Here is a 21710-nt window from a genome sequence, read left to right on the forward strand (position 1 = left end):
TAGCACAAATCAAGAAGTGAACCAATGCTGGATTTTGATAAAACCAGAAAAGAGAGGCTGGAGGAAATGAATGCTCCAACACTGAAAGGACAGAAACAACATCAACATGAAGAAAGAAGTGACCGAGCATAGACTTTGCTAGATAACTGAAAGCTTTATTCCTGTAGTGAGGTGGTGTGGCTCCCCTCTGCCCCTGAGCGGGACGAGCCCATCCGGAGTGGGCGGAGCTAGGGAGCTTAGAGCCCACCCCTCAGAGGGTCAGGCGGTGACCCAGAAGTATAAAGGCTCACCCTCAGAACTGACTAGGTAGCCAGCCACCGGGCAGCCAGACATCTCCCGCCTAGCCCACGACGGGGAAACCCCTGCTGCCCAAGGTACACGCCAGGACTGGCCTGACCTGCCCAGTGCTCGCTACCCGGAGGAGGTGCCAGACCTGCCCTGTGCCCACTACCTGGAGGAGTTGCCGGGCCTGCCGCTTGCCCACTACCCCAAGGAACCCACGGTAGTGGACCCGCCGGAGGACAACACCCTGACCCAGGTACTACCCGAGGGGGAGCCTGGAAGTAGCCCGGGGGCAGCCGACCCTAGTCTGGCTGCAGCACTGCCAGAGCCCATGTCAGTGTGTTGTGGCCAGGATCCCCACTGACTATGCAGCGAGTCTTCTACTGCTGCTAGGACCCCGGGCTGGGACGCAGTGGAGTGGGAGGGCCTGCATCCCCGCTGCCACCCAACTCGTGGGTGGCCATCTCCCCCTCTCCCTGGCCTTGGAGGCTTGGGCCTACTGTTGTTGCTCAGCCCTGCCTGGGGGCGTGAGCTCCTGACTCCATATCACCCCGCCCTGACCTAGGGCCTGGGCTTGATACTATTTGTACTGTTAATGCTCAGCCCTGCCTGAGGCCTGAGCCCCAACTCATTGCTGCCCTGCCCTGACCCAGGGCCGGGGCTTATTGCTACTGTTTATACTGCCAGTGCTCAGCTCTGCCGGAGAGCCTGAGCACCTGACTCACTGTTGCCCCGCCCTGACCCAGGGGCTGGGTTTATTCCTATTGTACTGTGGTTGCTTAGCCTTGCCTGAGAACCTGAGCACTGGACTCATTGTTGCCACACCCTGACCCAGGGCCTGGGCCTATTTCTGTTGTACCGCTGTGGCTCAGCCCCTGCCTGAGGGCCTGAGCACCCGACTCATTGTTGCCCCACCCTGACCCAGGGCCTGGGCTTGTGGTGTTTATTGCAGTTACTGCAAGGGCCACCAGGAAAGACTCCCATGGCAGGACTAATTCCCCAAACCTCAGCAGTGTGCAGTGAGCCAGTGCGGCCAGGGGCGGCTCTATGTATTTTGCCACCCCAGACATGGCAGTCAGGAGGCTTTTGGTGGCACGCCTGCGGGAGGTCCGCCGGTCCCACGCCTTCGACATACCCGCTGCCAAATTGCCGCCAAAACCGTAGGACCAGTGGACTTCCCGCAGGCATGCCACTGAAGGCAGCCTGACTGCCACCCTCACGGCAACCAGCAGGCCGCCCCCTACGGCTTGCCGCCCCAGCCACGTGCTTGGTGCACAGGTGCCTGGAGTCACCCCTGGGATAGGCTTCCCTCTGCCCCAGAGAGGGTCGAGCCCTGGCCAGCACCTCTACAATTCCAAAGCAAAGAATTTACACAATTGGAGCTTGAAAGCATGAAAAGAGATCAGTGGTGTTGAACCACATGCAAACATATTGATAGAAGCAATGATACAGGATAAACAGCAGCCAGAAATGACTGAGGAAATATTGAGGACAAATATGAGTGAAACCTCACCTGAAGAAAGTTTGGGAAATATGAATGTATGATCTCAAGCAACAAATCAGAGTTAAGAGACACTGATCACCAACCAACTCTACCATGTATGAAATTTATAGGCCAGCAAAGACCTGATGATATAGTACAAGAATTGAATGAAGCACTCAAGGAAGCTGTAAGACCAACGAGTATTTGCTAGTTCAATGTATGCTACAGCAACAGTAGCAGCTCATTGGTTTAACATCAAGCCTGATGAATGAACCACCAGAAAACTCCAAATATTCCATATCATCCATGGAAATGAAGGTTAGACCAGAAGATTAAGCTTTTACACTGATAGTCTACCGGGTGAATTTGAGAAAAATCATCTGAAGAGAAAAGAAGTGAAAGGCCCTGGAGATGAAATATCTGCTGAATGAAAGGGATGTGAAAGTGGTGAAGGAACAATGTAAACAAGCTGATCACACTGAGTCATAGGCTTGAAAGATATTTAGCGTGATGCTGTTAGTATCATGAGAAAAGACCTTTCACGAGAGACCCAAAGAGATTCTTTGATCAGATCAATGTTAAAAGCAAAATAGGAAAAAATAGAGTCAATAAATAATGTGGAAGAGTTTCAGTGCTCCTGGAAGGCAATCTGGTCTGAGGATGTACAACATAACCAGACAGTGGACTGGATTAAAAATGGGAGAGAAAATTTAAAGACCACACAATAGAAGAATACAGAGGAATATCAAAGAAAGAAGTAGATGAGGTACCGACAGGAATGAAAAATTGGAAAGCATCCAGACCAGATGCAGTGCATGGATTCTGGCTAAAATGCCTCTATGGTTGTTTACTTGAACAACTTAATAAATGTTTGAAGAACAAATGTCCAAGATAGATGGTGACAAGGAGAATCATCCTCATACAAAAAAAGAAAGAAGGCTGCAGTGATTCTATGAATTATAGACCAATCAAGTATTTTCTAAATATGTGGAAATTTCTAACAGCATATCTGGCAAAGAAGATCTGGATAGTGCTATCTCACAATGGAATTCCACCTCCTGAGCAAAAAGGCTGTACAGTAAACATGAAAGGGACAAAACACTGCCTTAGGCTGAACAGGAGGATCACAGAAGATGCCAAAACAAAAAAAACCCACCAAGAAAAAATAAAGATGGTGTAGATAGCTACCAAAAAGCATATGACTGCATCCCACATTCATGTATCCTCAACACACTGAAAATGCACAAGGTTCATCCAAAGATCATTTCCTGTCTGTAGCAATCTGTGGTTAACTGGAACACTCGACTGTACCTGGAAGGGACTCTCACTGAGGAGGCCCAAATTAAAAGAGGAATTTTTCAAGAGAATTCCTTATGCCATTTGTGGTAGCAATGCTGCTGCAGACATGGATGGTCCATGAGCTAAATTATGGTTATCATAACAGCGAACAACAACAACAACCAGTTAACCATTTGTTATACATTGATGATCTGAAACTATAGATGGTCAGAAAAGGAGATGGAGAGTGAAGACCTGTGTAGAACAGTTTGGTGAAGATATAAAGCTATGGGTTGGCTTACATAAATGTGTATTGGTGTCCATACAGGGGGCAAATTGATACAACTGAATGGCATACAAGTTAACAAAGGTACTATCTAAGCTCTCTCTTAGCATGGCCCCTACAAACACCTTGCAATCAGGGAACTGTTAGTTTCATCATAAGAAAGTCAAAGAAGAAGTGAGGAAAGAATATGACAGACAAATAAAAACTACACTGAGGACAAAACTCAACTCAAAGAATTTGATCCGAGCCATTAATACGTGGACAATACATTGCTGGAGTGATCAAGAGAATCAAGAGAAGAAAAAATTTGTCATCCAAACAAGAAAGCTCCTGGCAAAGCATTAAGTAATGAATATGAATCAAGACATGGACAGGATGTACATCTGACAATGTGGTGGAAGAAGAGGTCTGCTCTCTGTGGAGGAAGCAACTGACAATGAAGAATATAACATCAAAATATATGAGGAGTCAGCCAGAGTAAAAGATCATCTGGTTATGATAACATGCAACTGCTGAGCATGCATCCCAGCCCAAGACAGCATAAAAGAAAGAAGAAACCAAATTGCCAAAGAAGGACTTGAAAGATTTACAGAGAAATCAAGACTGAACCCATTAGTGAATGAAGATTAACAAACTCATGGTCTGTAGAAGGACACCTAAAAAAAATAGACAGGGCGCCTCATTATGAGTGCACAAGAGCAGTCCTTAAGACTTAATTACATTTGAAAACAAAATTGACTAACAGAACTGCTCCCCAAACTGCAGAATGTGTTCTAAAGAGCAAGAGCTAGTGGAGCATGTGTTGAATACTTGCAGGATCCTGTCTGGGAGAGAGTATTTGAGCAAACACAATGAAGTCACCAATGGTATGTCTACACTGCAGTTAAAATCCTGCAGCTGGCCTATGCCAGCTGACTCAGGCTCATGGGCTAAGGGGCTGTTTAATTGCAGTGTAAATGTTTGGGGAGCCCGAACTCTAGAACCCTGTGAGGTGGAGTTCAGGCTGCAGCCTGAACCTGAATGTCTACACCGCATTTAAACAGCCCTTAGCTAGAGTCAGCTGGCACTGGCCAGCCGTGGGTTTTCAACTGCAGTATAGACATAACCCAAGTGTATGTATTGGAGCCTCTACAGCAAGCATGGACTCAAACGCACTATATGGTATTATGACCACTGAATTGAAAATGCTCTAGATAATGAACAGGCTAAGTTTTTATGGGATTCAGCAATTGCCACAGACAAATGGTGCAGGCAAATAGATTGGATGTTGTTGTTGTAGAAAAAAAGACAATTGTGACCATGTTAATTGATACCACCATACCAGCAGACAGAAGTATAAAAAAAATAAACAAGAAGAGAAGATAGTGAAGTATGAAGAACTTTGCCATAAAGTGGAATAATTATGGAAAACTAAAACAAAGATGATCTCAGTGATTACTGGGGTACTTGGAGCATCCCTAAGGATATGAATGAGCAACTCAAGAACACAATAGAAGTGCAAGACATCATGATCAGTGACCTCCGGAAGAGCATGCTCCTAGGCTTTGCGTGACTTTTAAGGACAATCTAAGGAGAATGAGAGCATTTGAGCACCTAAAATGCAGGAATTCTGTGGAGGGTTTAACAAAATCCCTGACTACTAAGGTTAGTAGTCACCGTCTGATCAGGATTTATTGGTGACTCATGGGACAAATTTTAGACAGCAGCTTTCCTCTTTTTATGCTTACACATCTTGTATGTTTTTAAGGCTATTTGTTTAAAAACAACCCCCATGATGTATTAATATTGAGGGATAATAATAAAGTTAATCCTGTATTCCAGTGCTTTATTTACCTGCCACCTGCCACCTTCCCAGTGCCCACTGAGAAGCCTGTGGGAAGCATTCAGCACAGAAATAAGTTTTAACTAACTACCTAAAGAAATTCCCTCCCCCCAACTCATCAAATCCAGCACTTCCTGGTTAGCTGAAGATATCCCAGAATATGTCATTTTGTGACATAACAGATACCATTTTAGCAAGCTGTAGCATCTTTGGCTTCATAGAATGATATATTCTGAGATGGAAGGTTTTGAGGAGGGCTAAAGGTTTTTCACTTTCCTTGATGGGATTAAGTCTTGGCCAAGGCAGGCTCCTCAGGATAAATTTTGCCCATTCTGTTTTGAATTAGATATTATAGGCAAGATTCTGATTGTGATTTGGCCCCTGTGTGCTGCTCTGGCCATGAAAAGGAGCCAGCTTCCAGCTGTAATTGACTAGTTGAGGATTCCTGCTTGTGGCTGGGGATATCAGAAAGTGGGTTGGCAAAACTGATATATGCAGATGTGCTTCATTGCCAAATTCAGATCAAGTGCAATTCCCATTGAAGCCAATGTAACCCTAAGATTCTTCACAATCAGAAAGTTCCACAGGCTGCCGCTCAGTTCTATACAGTAAAATGTAAGAACATGCCATTTAAATGACAGGAAGCGTTTATGCCACTAACGTATAAGTTAATGTTATGCAGATATTTATATTCCTACTTTGTACAGTAAAAAGCTATTTGTTAAGTAACTAGCAACATAGTCACAATTGTGATATCAATTACTGAGGTTCATGTAAAAAGGTCCTTTGTATTTGAGTACAGTTCCTTCTTATTTCAAAATTAGGCAGCTAAATGTAGGAGATATTTAGTACTCAATTGAAATAAGAAGCTGGTGTTTTTAATAACATTTAATGTCATTTAATAGCCTGTATTTGCTTCTACTCTGCTCTACAGGCTAAGTGGATAGCCTAAATTCATTTGAAGGAATTAAAGTTTTTAGAAGTCTCTACCTACATGTGCCCATTTCTTTTGTACATTTTGGAAACACCATGATTTCCTCAAATATTAGAATATATACTCTCCATTCAGTTATGCTGAACTTTTGAATTGACTTCAGGAAGAAGGCCAGGTTGTGACACATTGAATTGTATACTGCTGTGTTCCTGTGGATATCATGAACTGAAACTGAGTACCCTAGATGTAATTCCGCTTTCTGACCCACAGAATACATTTCAGCTCATTTTACATTCTCACAAACTACCTACCTTAAAAAACGCAACCAACCACAAAATAAAAAGAAACCTAAAGAAAATTTTATTATTCTACACTTGAATGTAAAGGTATGTGAATCCACAATGAAGTTGCCTTCTCTAGGGATATATTACAAGCTACTGTGTTAAACATCTGAACTGTTATTCATCAGCATTCCTATTTCCTACATGTTTCCTATATGACTGAACAGCCATATGCTTAAAAAAACCCAGTACCCAGTAACAGCCACACATGGAAGTGCAGCTTGATTTATGAAAGGTAAATGATAGAATCCAGACTTGCAAGATACTGAGTGCCTTTTATGAAATGCTGAGTACCCCCAAGTCTCATTGAAGTCAATGGGGGGGGGAGGGTGCTGCTGAGAAATTTACAGGATCAGGCTCATAATCTGCAATATTTATCAGGGATAAAACCAAGTATCACCAGAAGTGGTGACATTTTAACAGACTACAGCTCTGGATTAGAGAATGTGTGGATTTTATTGTGAGACTCAGAGTGTGTATCAAGTACATTCCTGAGTAAGAGATGGATGGGCAATGTACTCCCATTAGCAACTGTGTTCTATGTGTGTTCTATCCAGCCCAGATTTGCCTCAATGCCTGCTGGTCCCTGAAGCTTCATGAGCCTGAGGGGCTATATAGCTGTGAAAAATACTACCTAATCCAAGAAAAACACATCTACCTGGAAAACAGAGAGTAATTCCAAAAATAGCCTGATATAGGGTGGGGAAATAGTCAGCCTGGAATGGGCCTATATATCAGAGAGAGAAGGTGGGTGAAGTAATATCTTTTACTGGACCAACTTCTGTTGGTGAGAGAGAGATGCTTTCAAGCTTACACCGAGCTTTTCTTTGGGTCTGGGAAACATACTCAGCATGATAGATATGGTGGCAGCTGATTTTTACCACCACCAGCAGGCAGCTCAAGGGATCACCATGCCACTACCAGCACAACTGAGATGACTGCAAGAGAGTCCCGCTGGAGTACCTCACAAGGGTAAGGAGCTGCACCCTGCAGCCACACACATGGTGAGTTATGGATCTCCGCAGGGAGAGAGGACCAGCACGCAGACAGAGTTGTGGTGGTAAGTTATACGGAGCTCATTTCCATGAACTCTCCCTTTGCCCGAATAGCACTGTAACAGGCTTTTATTTCTTCTTTTTGCCCTTGTTCATTGGACCAAACCTTTCCCTTCCATAAATCAGATTGCTGCACTAAAGAACATCTGTAGCATTCTGGGCTTGCGTGGCCCAGGAGGATGCATGTGGTTGCACCTGGTTAGAAACCTTTAATGACACACACTGTAACATTTAGTACAAATTATTCAATCCAAACCAATCACTAAGTTATCATTGAATTTAACTGAAGTGAATGTTATGAGTACATGCAGAGAAATCAGAAGTACGGGTTGGGAGATTTTAAAAGGTCACCTCTTTTTAAAATCTTACTCCATGGAATAATGCAGTCTACTTAAAGTCAAATAAGTCATCAGCTTTCAGAGAGCTCTATTAAGAAGTGTAGCAGCACAGCAAGAGCCTGCTAACTGGGAAGTATATATTCCAGGGAGAACCCAGAATTGTCATTCTTGGGCCAGAGGGACAAAGTCGTGTCAAAGAGAGGTTCCTACCCCAGTGAATAATCAATGCAATGGCATGGATCACAGCTATAGAAGAGTCAGCTCCCTCCTGCAGCTCCAGCTAAAGGTAAGATACATGAGGGCAACTGGATGGAGTGAATCAGCTGGTAGAGCTTGGAGTGAAGAAGGTTAAAAAACCTGCTCTCTCAGCAAAGAGGGAGAACCAGGGTTCAGATTTGCTATACTCCTAGGTTCTCTGAAGGGGACTTACTGACCTGCCTTTTACTGTTATTGTCTCTACCATAGATGTGCATGGAGCATTACAGACATAAAAGAAAACTATGCCCCTACCTCAAGGAGCTTCCAAATTAGCAAATTTAGTCACAGGTATGTAGTCCAGTCCTGTGAAATGCTAAGCAGACTTAACTCTCACTGAAGTCAATGGGTACTGAGGGTGCTGCTGAGAAATTTACAGGCCCACAATCTGGACAGATAACACAACAAACAAAGAAATCAAACTCTGATGAGAGAGAGAACACTGAGATGACTAAACTGGTGGAGGGATTGACCCAGTTACAGGTTTTCTTGCTTACAGAAGAACAGGCTCCCAAAGAGATGGGTGAATGATGAGGCAGGGTATTTGTTTTCAGTGCCTATTCCTTTCACCTTGTGTTGTATGGGATATGATTTTTGTGAAAATAATGGACACCAAAGGATTCAACTCACCAGTGTTCTTCACAGCCAAAACTGGGGGCGGAGTAGTTGTTCACAGACTCAGTATCAGCTGGGTAACCATTGCTACTTTTCAATCTTGAATAATTTTTTCGAACAATGTATCCCCTGAAAGCTAGACAGACACAAGTATGAATAGGAGGAAGCTTCACAATCAGTCCTACATAGAACTAATAGCTTTTCTTATACAGAACAGGCACCCTCCTGCTCAGAGCTGAGTGCTTTTGGCCCCTGTTTAAATAAATGGAGGCGAAAGGCAGTCAGCACCTTGCAGAATTGGGTCCACTTTTAAAACACTGGAAAAATATATAGGGCCTGATTTTCACTTACACTAAGGCCACTTTACACCACTCTGGTAGTGCAAAGAAACTTAAAGTGAGAATAAATGTAATTAATTAGTTTAAATGAAAATCAGGCCCATGATATATTAACTAAAACAGTAATAAAAAAAACTATTCGGTTTTACCCACAACTACCAGGATTAGAACTGATTAACATTTTTCAAAATTTGAAATTTTGACTTAATTTTTTGTCAAGTTTTAACAACAAATCACAATTTTTTCTTCCCCTATTTTTCAACCAGCTGTAACCATAACAGAGAATTTTAAATATACATTAGGCTTAATCATGTCAAATATCTTCACATGCCAAGAAATGTTTTGAAGTTATACCACCAACACAAAAGCACACAAGTTAAGCAGCAGGTAAGAAACAGTAAATTAGATAGGAAGCTTCTAGTGCAGTGGAATGACAAAAAAAGTCAGTGGGTAAAATTTTCAAATGTGCTTAAGCCCTATGGAAAGTCAATAGGATTTTGGCACCTGAGTCAGTTGAGCACTTTTCAAAATTGTATACAATATAAATTTGGGCTTCATTCTCTCTAGCATTGAGCCAAGATATTATAACTCCTGTATATAGCACAGGTAAGACCACACCTTATAAATACAGTGGTGCATTTGAGAAGCAAGAAATTTAAGGAAATGTCACAAAGGAAACTAAAATCAAGGGTTTCCTTCTCTCCCCTAGGATCTATACCAAATACTGATTTATTTTAAAACATAAATAAAATGATTAAATGGCAGGAGGGGGTTGACATGAGGAAAATACATAAAACGTAGTTTAAATACAATACACACTCAAAAATGATGATAACCTTCTACTGCACAATATATGAATCATGGAAACAACATAGGGAAAGGATTGTCTGTCATAGACCACCCTCGGGTATTGTAAGAACTAATGGGATGATACCATGCAAAGGAGAACTTGGGGTGAATATGAGGACGCATCTCCCAGCAGTGGCCTCAATTAGGAAAGTCTCTCTACTTTAGGAAAGGCAGTAAAGCATCAGGTTAAGTCTGCAGAATTGTCCCACAATGGAATAGGAGAAAGCCCCATCACCTGAGTTGTTGAAATCTAGGCCCTGATGTTTCAATGACATCAGTGAGACTCTGTATGGGTATAGTGGATCCCAATGCAGGATCAGGCCCAAGAAATTTGAGAATATACTGAATGGATTGATCCTGCACTGGCTAAAGGATGTAGCAGGATGGAGAAGGGCCTGGATAACCTAAATATAGGAGGACTGATCAGAAGACCTACAGGTCATTTCCATCTCTAATGCGTATGATTTCTATGAAATCAGAAATATGTGTTGATAACAGCTATTTTTCCCAGTATCAGAGGGGTAGCCATGTTAGTCTGTGTCCACAAAAACGGGGAGTCCGGTGGCACTCTGAGAAGTGGTGTTTTTCACCCACGAAAGCTTATGTCCAACTAAATCTGTTAGTCTTTAAGGTGCCACCGGACTCCTCATTGTTTTTTATTTTTCCCACGGTGTTTTAAATTCCAGGACCACTAGGCATTGTCCACCCAATAGAAGACAAAGTCCCTGCCCTGTACAGTTTACACCTTAAAATCCTCACATTTTGGGATTATTCATGGAGTCTCATCTTTCAACATTTAACTATTCTTTTAAAAGCAGCCCATACTGATGTTCTGTTGTGTAATAATAAGAGTGTGTTAAAGAAAATAGAAAAATAGTCACCATAATCTCTTTATAAGGGTTTCCTTAGGGAGAGCCTCCTTTGACTCATGGGATAACCTCAGTAGCACGGCAGACCAACATGCTTCCTAGAGGTTTCATTCAACATTCAGAGGAGTGCTTCACTTCAGCATTTGTGAAATGGATCCCTAATGTTTCCAAAGCAACATACACGCAGGGCATTCTACTAAGGGAGGCTGAGAGGTTGGGAAGCTGCTCCATCACAGCAATTTGCATTACTGACTTTGGCTGGTTTTGACACTAAGCACTTGGCTCAAAGAGTGTGAAATTAGTAGATTCATGTTGCTAGTGCCCCATGAACAATCATCACATCACTGAAGAAGAATGATTACCAGCTGTCACTTTATTTTCACCTTATGTATTCTCTACCGCAAACTTCACAGCAACAATATATTCAGTCCTGATCCTTTACATGGGTAATGACAACAGGATTTGAGCTTGGAGCAAAATGGGATGTGAACTGCACATTATCACTCAGATTAATAGTCATTCAGTGTTAAATATTATATGTGCCATGCACTTTGTATACTGATGCTCATATAAAATGAGTTTTCCCTCAGGTTCAGCAGGTAGCAAGTTGCAATTATTTTTACTTTCAGGACTCTGAGACTTGATTCACAAAGAATTTACTGAGCCATATAGATTACACTCAAAGTTGTTCAGTTTTGGTCAGCAGAAAGTCCAGGCATTTTCCTGCTGATTCGCATAGGGAATGCCATGCTACAATGGGCTGTTGAGCACAATGTAGAGAGCAATCAGGACAAGCGTAGATCAATGCATAAAACATATAGGCAGGAGGTACGGAAACATTTTAAAGCAGCAAGAGAGGATTCACCCTGCTCTCTCTCTCTCTTCATTCCTAACCATAAAAGAGCATGTAAAACAGCTACTTACTCCTTACATAGACAGACACTTTCAAATCCTAATCCCATTTACAGTAACAAACAAGAATTACTGTGCCCTTGGAAATGCAAACTAGTCACTTGTTGAAGGGAAGATACCATAAAATCATGATACTTTATAGGCTCAATTTTCAAACTTGGGTTCCCAAGTAAGACCTCTGACTCCTTCATTTGTCTTCTCAAACAAGCACTTCCAGTGTTTAAATGTCAACATCTGAGAGGGTTTGGACACCATGATCCTCCACTCTTTTACACAAGTTTGATGCCAGCCTAAAACTGTTGTACTGTGTAAGGATATGGAGAATCATGCCCCCTCTCTAGGTATCCAGGGATGCCCATTGTCTCCTGTGGATCTCAGGAAGTTTGCAGGTTTATGTAGTACAAACCTCAGGGGGCAAAACACTTCTCTCCCCCGTCCCCCATTCCTTCAGTGGAAGAATGAATAGAAAATTGAGTTTCAACTTGTGGAATTTCTTTTCCCAGCATGTGTTCTCTCATAAAGGGGAGAACAGAGCTCTAAATGTATTAATAAGTATTAGCACCCTTTTTCCAGGGTTGCAAACAGGGCTTATGGTGCTGCTGTATATTACTGTTTGCACAAAGCAGATTACTGGCTGTTACAGTAAAATCTGAGGCGCAAAAGCCTGTGACAGCACCCAGAATTGTGGCTGCTAATCTGAACCTCTTAAATCTAGAAATCAGGCTGGACCAAGTAGGAACAGGTTCGCCAAGGAGTTCTGTCCTTTGCTGGCTCCAGCTGGGTGATGAAATAATGCAGGAATAGCCTGCCTGTCCAGTGACCTTTCAGTGCTTTTCCGTTTACAGTCAAAACCAGGAAGTACAAATCTAATAGAAATGTAGATGCACTCAGAGGGTATGTCTACATTTGGAGCTGAGGGTGTGATTCCTGAGCACTTTTGAAAATCCTAACCATATACATTTTACATACATATTAACTTAATGTAAATGGTATGTAGTTCTCCACAGTCCCAAAATTTTGCTCTTAGAAGGTTGCTAGTTAAGGCTGTGCAAATAGTTGGTGAGCAACATCACATGGTAAAAAGTTACAAGACAGAAATAGTTGATAAAGGGATTGTCTCATTTCTCTTTCCTCCTGAGCATCCACCATTTTGTGTTACAAAAAAGAACTGGAATCTTGAGTTCTCAGTAAAGAATTTCACAGTAAAGTGTGGCATATGATGAGTGCATGAGTGTGTGTCGGAGGAGGGGATGGTGGCTTAATGGATTAGTCATTTGCCTTTCACCTCTGGAAGCAGAGTTTAAACTCAATCCTGACTAGAGTCGCACAGCATATTCCAGATGGCTAAAGAGGCCTTAATTAACATGAGTTCAGTGATGTCACCTCAGATCTAAGTGAATCGCATGCCCCATTCATTTGGCATTTTGGCAGTGTCTGCTCACAAATGAAACAAACAGAGATTAAAATCCTCTCTTAAGTCTTTGGAGAGAGCTGTCACTCGACATGGAAATCCATGCTATGGTGACTGGGAATGGAGTAAAAACAAACAAAAAAATTACCATTATAATTGTACTTACTTGGTTTTAATTCTAATTAATAAAATGTGGTGATACAAATATAGCTACAGATCCAAAGCTGGTGTAAATCAGCATCGCTCCACTGAAATCAAACAATGGCAATACACTGATTTACACCAGCTGTGAATCTGGCTCAATGTAATGTTAAAATTATTTCAACAAAGTGATCTTTTCCTTGTCCTAGGCTTTAAACAAAGCAATACAAACCACAGCACAAAGAAACAACACTACTTCATTTTTGTCTGAGGAACTCAGTTTTTTCACAATATCTTTGCCTTTTCTGTGAGGTAGAAAATTGTTATTATCCACGTTTTACCAATTGGGAAACTTAGACACAAAGAGGTGGGTAAGGTTTTGCCTACACTGGGGATTTTAGCCACCAGTGTAAATACACTGATGTAGCTCACATTATGTGAGCCACTAGTGTAGATGTACTGAACTGCTTAAATTCATAAACATTTTACCTATTAGCAAGGGTTTTTTTCCCAGCCCAAATAATGACTTATTTTTGGTGTAATATTATACACATAAGAAATGTATCTTCATGTATATTTGGTTTTTTTAAAAATGTGTTTTTTCTTCCAACATTTCATCAGTGGATAGTGAACTGCCTGGGCCCACTGAGATCTCCAGACCACCAGCTCATGTATTTGAAAGACATCTGTTTATTTTTAAATTGCAAATGTAGCCTACCTCAAAGACTGACTTCAAGAAATGAACAATCTGAACAAGTCAAGAGGTTTCCAATCAGAAGCTGTGTTCCTCCTTTCTATCAGGCTGTGATCACTTGCTGTCAAAACCACTTAAACAATATTCCAGAATTTGAATGAAGTCCCCCCACAATTAAAATGAGCAGGATAATCCTGCAAGAATTATTCAGCCAAATCATTTTTCACACCGTTTAAAGTAATGATAAGGTCATTTACAAAAGAAATCACTGCCTTTGAAATGTTGACTTGTAGACAGAGGACTGCCTGGAGGAGGGCCATAGATAACAGTGAAGACTGGCCTCCTAACACCACCCTTGCAGTCTTTGGAACTGATTCCGATGAAGAGAAGGCCCAATAAGGTTAATACCCCTACTTTGATCTCTGTCAAAGCGTACCAGCAAGAATTAATTTACATTTCAGATGAAAAAGGTTGACAGCATGAAAAGGCATCTTGTTTCTGGTATGTGAATGTGCTGTAATAGATCGGGAATTCTGAAAGGAAGTTCTGAGGAAGCTAAAGGGATAAGCCGCACTGCTGCTTTTATTGGGAAGGAGATGAAAGGAAAACAAATTTCAATATGTGCTGCTCTGTAGAAACATGTAAGCCAAATGCTTCCAAAATTTCAAGGACTGCTTTATTTTGCTATATATATTTTAATTATATAGTTTTACAAATGCCTGACCAGCAAATGCAAGTACTGAATCTCTGTGATCTAAATTGCTCATTCTTTAAAATAATGTTAAAATGACCACATTTCTTTTTCTTGAAATGCTGTCCTTTATCTGTACTTACATTGTAAGCTCTTCAGTGTGGAGATTATGTCTATTTGCCTGTTCAGCACCACACACTTTTATGGTGGCATGGAAGTAACAATAGTAAAAGACAGTCTATTTTAAAACCCAGATAATGGTCACACTTTGCAATTATTTGCTCAGCCTTGAAACACAGAAAGACTAATGTGTAGAGATAAACAAAAATGTTTAGAAAGAAGTTTCAATTAGAGAGTCCTAGATATAGATTTCCTAAGGCAGAGAGTCTCACACAAACTGAAGTTTGATTTTCTGAAATAAATGATTATGCACTATAAATTCTAAAGCTGTGCCAAAGATGGGAATAGCTGTAAAGCATGATTAACATGAAGGTGTGCTGTGTCACTCTGAACTCTGTAGTCCTAATGCACATCCATCCAATCTGATCAACACAATGATTTAATGGTTCTGTCTGGCCCTGGTATGGGCGTATGGTGTGTGCTATGGTGGGAGGAGTGCCAGGACCATTCCATATTTGTCTGGGCTACGCAAGGACTGTATAGCAATCTCTGCACTCAAGGGAGCTCTGTCTACTCCACTGGGTACACAGTGTCACAAAGGTGACAGAATGGAACATGGCTCTGCTTCTGTCCGATCCTTATGTTCCCTGGAGGGAGGGGGAGTGCATAAACAGCACTCCATAAAGGGTTTAGCAATGGGCATGCATATTCTGCATGCCCAGGACCTCTACATGGAATTCTGAGGCAGAATGCCTCCTAGCACTCTCCAGGGGCTGATGCTGTACCACATTGCCTTCCTATGTGCTGTGCTGTGCATACATGGGACAATCTAGTCCCAAATGACTACTTTAAGAACTGGTACTAGTGCAGACTGAAGGGTCATCTCTGACCTAGCCTCTCTTTCCCCCATACTGCACAGGCTGTTGGGTTGGCTGGGAAATTGAGGTGCAGGCTTTCCAAAAAGAGTATTAGTGTCAAGAGTCAGTGTTTTGCAATACATCTAAAGATGGATTCCCTGTCTGAAGAACGGGACTCTGTTAAAATGAGAACAATGGAAGATAACAGCACAGGGGAGGGGAGCAAGTGGAGAATATGATTATCCAGTCACTTGATGTTTGCTGTAACTTGGAAAAACCTTCCCGTTCAACAGCTCCCAATTTCATTGAACATACAGCATATAACCCTAGAGCGAAGCACATGCTATTTTATGAACGTACCGAATAATATGTATAAAGAGCCTCACCCTAAGAGAAATGTACATTGCCTTTCTAATTCTATAGCCAGAATTGTATTATTTTGCCTTCCTCTTGAAAATCATAGTGATGCTGACTCTCAGGGAACAGGGTTGGGGAAAGGAAGTTAGTTGTTGGATTTATAATGAAAATGGCTTGTCATTAACATTTTGGTTTTATGTTCAGAAATGAGAGAACATTCAGCAGAAAAATCTTTTCTTTCAGTTTAACTATCATCTAAGGAAAACAGAACTCAGAGGTAACAAAAGTCACATAATTATAGTATAGGCAATGGCTGCACTGAAATGTGGAGCACAGGTTTCTCTGTTGGTCCATCTGCTATGGCTCTTTTTAGATCTGTTACGGAACTCCTTCACCCTTGGTTGCAGGGAACAATGGCATGCACAGGCAGGGCCGGCTCCAGGCACCAGCATTCCAAGCTGGTGCTTGGGACAGCACTCTGCAAGGGGCGGCAGTCTCTGTTGTTTTGCCCCCAAGCAGTGCACCGAATTGCCGCCGCGGAGGGTGGGGGCAGTCCGTGCGCCGTTAGGGCGGCAGGCGCGTTTCCGCGGTGAGGGCAATTCGGCGGCAGCTTCTATGTTTAGCTGTCCGGAGCGGCTTCAGCGAAACATAGAAGCTGCCGCCGAATTGCCGCCGCCGCGGAAACGTGCCTGCCGCCCTAAGGGCACACGGACTGCCCCTGCCGGCCACGGCGGCAATTCAGTGCGCTGCTTGGGGCAGAGCCGGCCCTGTGCACAGGTGTGGTACATCAACCCTAGTTTGCTTCATGTTGGCTGCATTTGAAACTATAGCCTCCCTGCTACTGAGTTCAGTAGGATGGATCTTATATTTTCAGTGCCATATGATCTCTTGCTCTCTACTAGAGACCTGCACCACCCTGCGGGCCTGTTCCGTCAATAATCTCTTTCAAGTTTATTCAAATTCATATCGATATGAGTGCATTGAAGCCTGGCAGGGAATCAGAGGCTTGGCCCAAACTGGGAAAATCAGCAGCAATTAAGAATAAAACCTGGCAATCTGCCAATATTAGGGCTAACCAGAAAGCCAGAGAGATGGCATGTCCAGTGCCTATCATCCACACTTTAATGATTCTAGTGCTTCACACCAACTCTACACATGGTTAATACACATTGACTCTCTGAGCCCAGATGAATCCCTGAGAACTCATCCAATGGCTTTTAATCAGTATGTTTTGCTTTCAAAAAGGTACTCACCATAAAAGCTCTAAAGTGCTAGAGTCCTGTCACTGGTGACATTTGATACTGAAGAACACATGATCAGAAGCAGTATTTTCTGATTGCTTTTGTTTGAGCTGTTTACATTTCTCTCAGCTATAAATACTGACATGAAGTTATCCATAGCAAAATAGATATAGTCTGTGGAAATAATGTTTTAATTACCTGCTTGAATATGTATAGCAGCATCAGTTCTTCTGTTCCTGATTTCCTTGTACTTCCTGCGAGCTTCATATCCTCTCCAGGCTAAAAATACAAACCCATGTGTTGGGAATTACATTTATTTAAGGAAGTGTTATAGAGTCAGAGATGTGCCTAATCTTTCATCCTCCCTGCCATAACCACCCCCTCCCACTACCTCTTCCTCACCCACCCACCAGTTGAACTCTGGGCTCATGACTGGAGTATAAGCATCTCCAGAACTTCAAACACATCTCCAGTCTTCCAAATTTTAATTGTCAACATGTGCTCTCTGATGTCACAAAGTCAAGCAAAGACTGTGAGGTGCAGAATTATTGGAGGTCAAAGTTCAATGCAAACAACTGCATCCCTCTAACGCCCCGCCTCCCAAAAAATAAATCAATAGAGTGAAGCATGATAAACTCCAAAAATCAACCTTCCCAGCCCACGGCAGTATTTATGTTATTTGGAATGCAGAGGTACATGCAAAAAGAAGAGTGTAGCTATTGCATCTCTTCTGCATGCTGCACGTTAGTTGAGAGACACTGAACAACACTCTTCCTTTGTTTACAGGCATAGTCTATAATAGTAAAACATTTAAACAAAGACATTAGTGATTACTAAACTGATAACTTAGAAATTAATCTGTAATGTTGGTATCAGCTGGAGGGAAAAAGTACCACATGTTATTTTGATTTCACAGCAAACCATTGAGAAAATGAATAGATAATTTGCAGGCAATTTAAAATGCCAAGATTGTGCATGAAATAAGGAATATGAATGTTTACCTGACTGAATGGCGACAGCACTATTTTCTCTTCTCTCTTTGATTCTCTTATATCTCCTAGCTCCAAGCCACCCCTTGGTATAGGCCTGCATTACCACCACCCTGCCTATAACTTCTCGCAGGAACAAATTTAACTGCTCTATATGGTAATACTTTAGAAACACCTGAAATGGAACAACAGGTTCAGCATTACATGTAAGCAGTAGAATAAAATCTTTTATACTGCCTCTTCATTAGTATTGTTTCAATCTACATTACAGCATCATTGCTAGAAAAAGCTGCTAAATCTTATAGCTAGAATTTCAGAAACGATGTTGTAGAATATATGTTTTTAGTTTATTCCACTAATTACAATCACCCATTACAATGTAAGTCACACAATTATCCCATTACCCCAAGTAAATAACCCATGACAGCTTGGTCAGAATGCTGCTTTTCTGTATCAGCAATGTTTAAATATAGCTTTTCAAGCTAGAGCTGATTTGTGGTAACATTTTCAATAATGGTCTCTTTCATTAATGTGGCCTTACACTGGAAATCCAGTGGGAGTCCGTAGGATAAACATTAGCACAAAGCATTCCTCATGATAATGATAAGAGGGGAGAGGGGTGAGTTTATAAATACAATATTGTATCCTAGTTCAGGGGCCAAATCCGAAGGGCCCTTATTCAGGAAACTCCCGTGGGCTGACTTCTAAGAAATGAGCAAGCAATTCAGGGTTCGGCCCCATATTTTGCAAAATCAGTCACATCATTTAAAACCATGAACAAAGGCTGCTACTAAAATAGCCCAGAGCAGCTCATCTGAAAGGCAGGACAACTTCTAACACAGCAAACTGATACTGGCCTAAAGTGGTTCACAGATAGCAAAGGCTAAATGGTGGCATTAAGTCACAACCTGCAGTAGGTTGCTGGAGGCATCATGCCTCAGGTGCACCCAGGGGTGGTGCAGGTACTATGCCACCTTTGGGAGAAGGTTTTATGTGCATCTCTCCTTATGCAGGCTAGGGAGGAAAGAGGCATTCCCTCGATCTAGGGAGGCTAGCATCTGCAGCAATATGAGCCTGGAGCAGCAGTCCACGTGCAGAAGCAGGGGACATTCCTTGCACCCTCTCCCTTTCCTGTCACATCCACACAATGCTGGGCAGAATGAGCCACGGCTTCATTAAACCACTCATTAGACATGCCTCGCTGCAGAGAGGACACCCCTGGAGAAAACCAGAAACGTGCCCTACCTTTGTTTTCCCAAGAACCCAATTGTCTAGTTTTGATTTCTCCAAAATAGCAATACAGCTTTCTCTGCTACCAAGAGGGGTCTGATGTGCCTTGAAAGCCAGGTAATAATACCTAAAAACACCAAAGGACAAAGAAAGAGCAAGTTAATTGCTACATAAACACACTTTGATTGCAACAGGGAATTAGTATACTCCCGCTAAAGAAGTACTCCGAGTATTGTGGGCCAGATCCTCAGCCCTACTAAGTCCCCAGACCCCTTTCCACTAATAAGGTGGACAAAGGGGATTAAAGTCCTAAGTGGGCAGCTGAGGATAAACCCAACACTGCCACCACCTATTCCATCCTTAGGTGGTGGTGAGGGCAGGGCATGTGACAGAGCCAGGGGTTGAGCAGTGAGCACCCCCAACACATTGGAAAGTTGGCACCTGTAGCTCCAGCCCTGGAGTCAGTGCCTATGCAAGGAGCCGCATATTAACTTCTGAAGAGCCGCATGTGGCTCCGGAGCCACAGGTTGGCCACCCCCGCTATAGACTGTGATTGATGGAAGGGTGACAGGCCTAGCTAACTGTTCCCCTGAGATATAAAATGAGGAACAGCAACCAGGTGCCCCTTAAGATCCAAAGAAGGGGAAGTGACCAGCGAGAGCCTGAAACATGCAGCCATGTAAGGACTGGGCACAGGCTAACTCATACTAAAGAAAATATGGATAGTTGTTATGGAGGGAGAAAACAGGAGAATATGATTTTCAAATATTAGCTTCAGTTAATCTCTAGAGAGCAGCACCAATTGTCACAAGAAAGAAAAAAGAACCACTAAAATTGTCAATAAAGATCATAAGGTAACAAACCAATGGCTAAAGCATTGTAGCCAATATTGGAACAGACACACTGAGGAGCTATGCTGATGTATCACGATTGAAGACATGGTTCACACTGTGTAATGAATGGTGGCAGATTATGTATTATTAAAGTACTTTTTTTAATGCAGTGAATTTCTCCATACCAGCCATATCTCATAATTTATTGAGGCAAGTACTTATGAAGGAAATTTAAGGGTGATATAATTTAGCAGCTATGGAGAGCAGTGCGACATTCAGGAGAAAATAAAGGAGTGGATCTAGTTTATTACTAAGATTAAAGTTGTTTTTAGTGTCGTAGGTTGGTTGGTCCCAGGATATTGGAGAGACTTCTGTTGGCAAAAGAGACATGCTTTCAAGCTTTACAGAGCTCTTCTTCAGGTCTCAGGCCCTGAATGTTGTCAATCCCCAGAAGAGTGATGGGCTTTTGAGCTGTATTGGTGAAACCCAATCAAAACACCCCCCAAATTTCCCAAAAAGTATGTGCTAGTTTGCAGCTCCACAACATCTATTTTCAACCTGGCCCACAGTTTACAATTTATGTAGAGTTAAATAAGTTCTGTCATAAATAACACTGGATGTTCATGTGATTTATGCATACTGATAACTTAAGTTTGTTTTCATACTTCTTTAGAAAGGTTAGATCAGTTTCCCAAAAATCCATGTATTTTTTAGTGTGTGGGGTGGGTTGGGGCATATAAAAGTATAGAATAGTTTTCAGATCATCTGGCTTTTTTGTAATTAATATCAAATATTCTTTCAACATCTAATAATCTTCTGTGCATTAATATATTACAGTTGGCATCCTAACAATTTAGAAGCTACATCAGGGTCACATAGTGAAAAATTCTTGGTTATACGGGTTTTTGAGGTATTTAGCTCATGGACTTGACCATACAATTTAGTTACATTATACACCTTATTACCATCTTATTTAGTTTCCTATACAACTTTGTATTTCAAACTGTTCATGGCTTACTTTCTGCTGCTATCCTTATGAAACAGTATATAGTTGAACTGTAAGTAAAAGCAATGCCACTTTTCAGTACCAAATGCTTTTCCTGAGTGCTATGTTGACTGCCTGCTATTTATAAAAGATGTTAATCTTGTAAAAAACAACTATGCGCTTTATTAACTGAGGGCTGCTGGGAATTTATTTTTGTCTAAAGAGAGTGTTCTATCTGTAGTCAGTCTTCTGATAGTTCACAAAAGCTTTGTTTAACTTAACCTGTGCTTTTCTAAATTTGTCATATGTTCTTACAAAGTGCAGCCACTGGATGGAGGACTCCACTAACTGGTTAAATAAGTTTCCTTTAGTGTCAAGTTTCCTGTTGGAAACTTTTGTTTATGGTGTCAAATGTAAAAACAGAAGTGTTGCCATCATCGCATACAAAAGAGCTGCAAGACTGGCAAATCCTTTCTCATTGCTAAATGCTCTTGTGTAAGAACT

The 21710-nt window shown here is 41.9% G+C and overlaps 1 protein-coding gene and 1 long non-coding RNA gene across 4 annotated transcripts in view; one reads left to right on the top strand and one right to left on the bottom strand.

The window, feature by feature from the left end:
- The window catches only part of MYO3B (myosin IIIB), a 347455-nt gene that overhangs the window by 95407 nt on the left and 230338 nt on the right, over window positions 1-21710 (bottom strand). The window contains exons 29-32 of the mRNA XM_039493716.1: window positions 19404-19515; window positions 18171-18333; window positions 17368-17448; window positions 8705-8825 (exon numbers count right to left, since the gene is read on the bottom strand). Coding sequence (XP_039349650.1) covers window positions 8705-8825; window positions 17368-17448; window positions 18171-18333; window positions 19404-19515 — 477 coding nt within the window. The remainder of the gene's footprint in view (window positions 1-8704; window positions 8826-17367; window positions 17449-18170; window positions 18334-19403; window positions 19516-21710) is intronic.
- On the top strand, window positions 231-14389 carry LOC120374309. 3 transcript variants are annotated; one of them, XR_005585997.1, is made up of 4 exons: window positions 231-424; window positions 461-538; window positions 7966-8105; window positions 8285-8339. It is a non-coding gene; the product is annotated as an uncharacterized LOC120374309 (long non-coding RNA). The 3 variants fall into 3 exon arrangements; XR_005585998.1 differs by lacking the exon at window positions 8285-8339 and adding an exon at window positions 13831-14389 and having other exon boundaries at window positions 231-538; XR_005585996.1 differs by having other exon boundaries at window positions 231-538.

This window comes from Mauremys reevesii, linkage group 11 (genome assembly GCF_016161935.1).
Source record: "Mauremys reevesii isolate NIE-2019 linkage group 11, ASM1616193v1, whole genome shotgun sequence".
NCBI classification, from domain to species: Eukaryota; Metazoa; Chordata; order Testudines; family Geoemydidae; genus Mauremys; species Mauremys reevesii.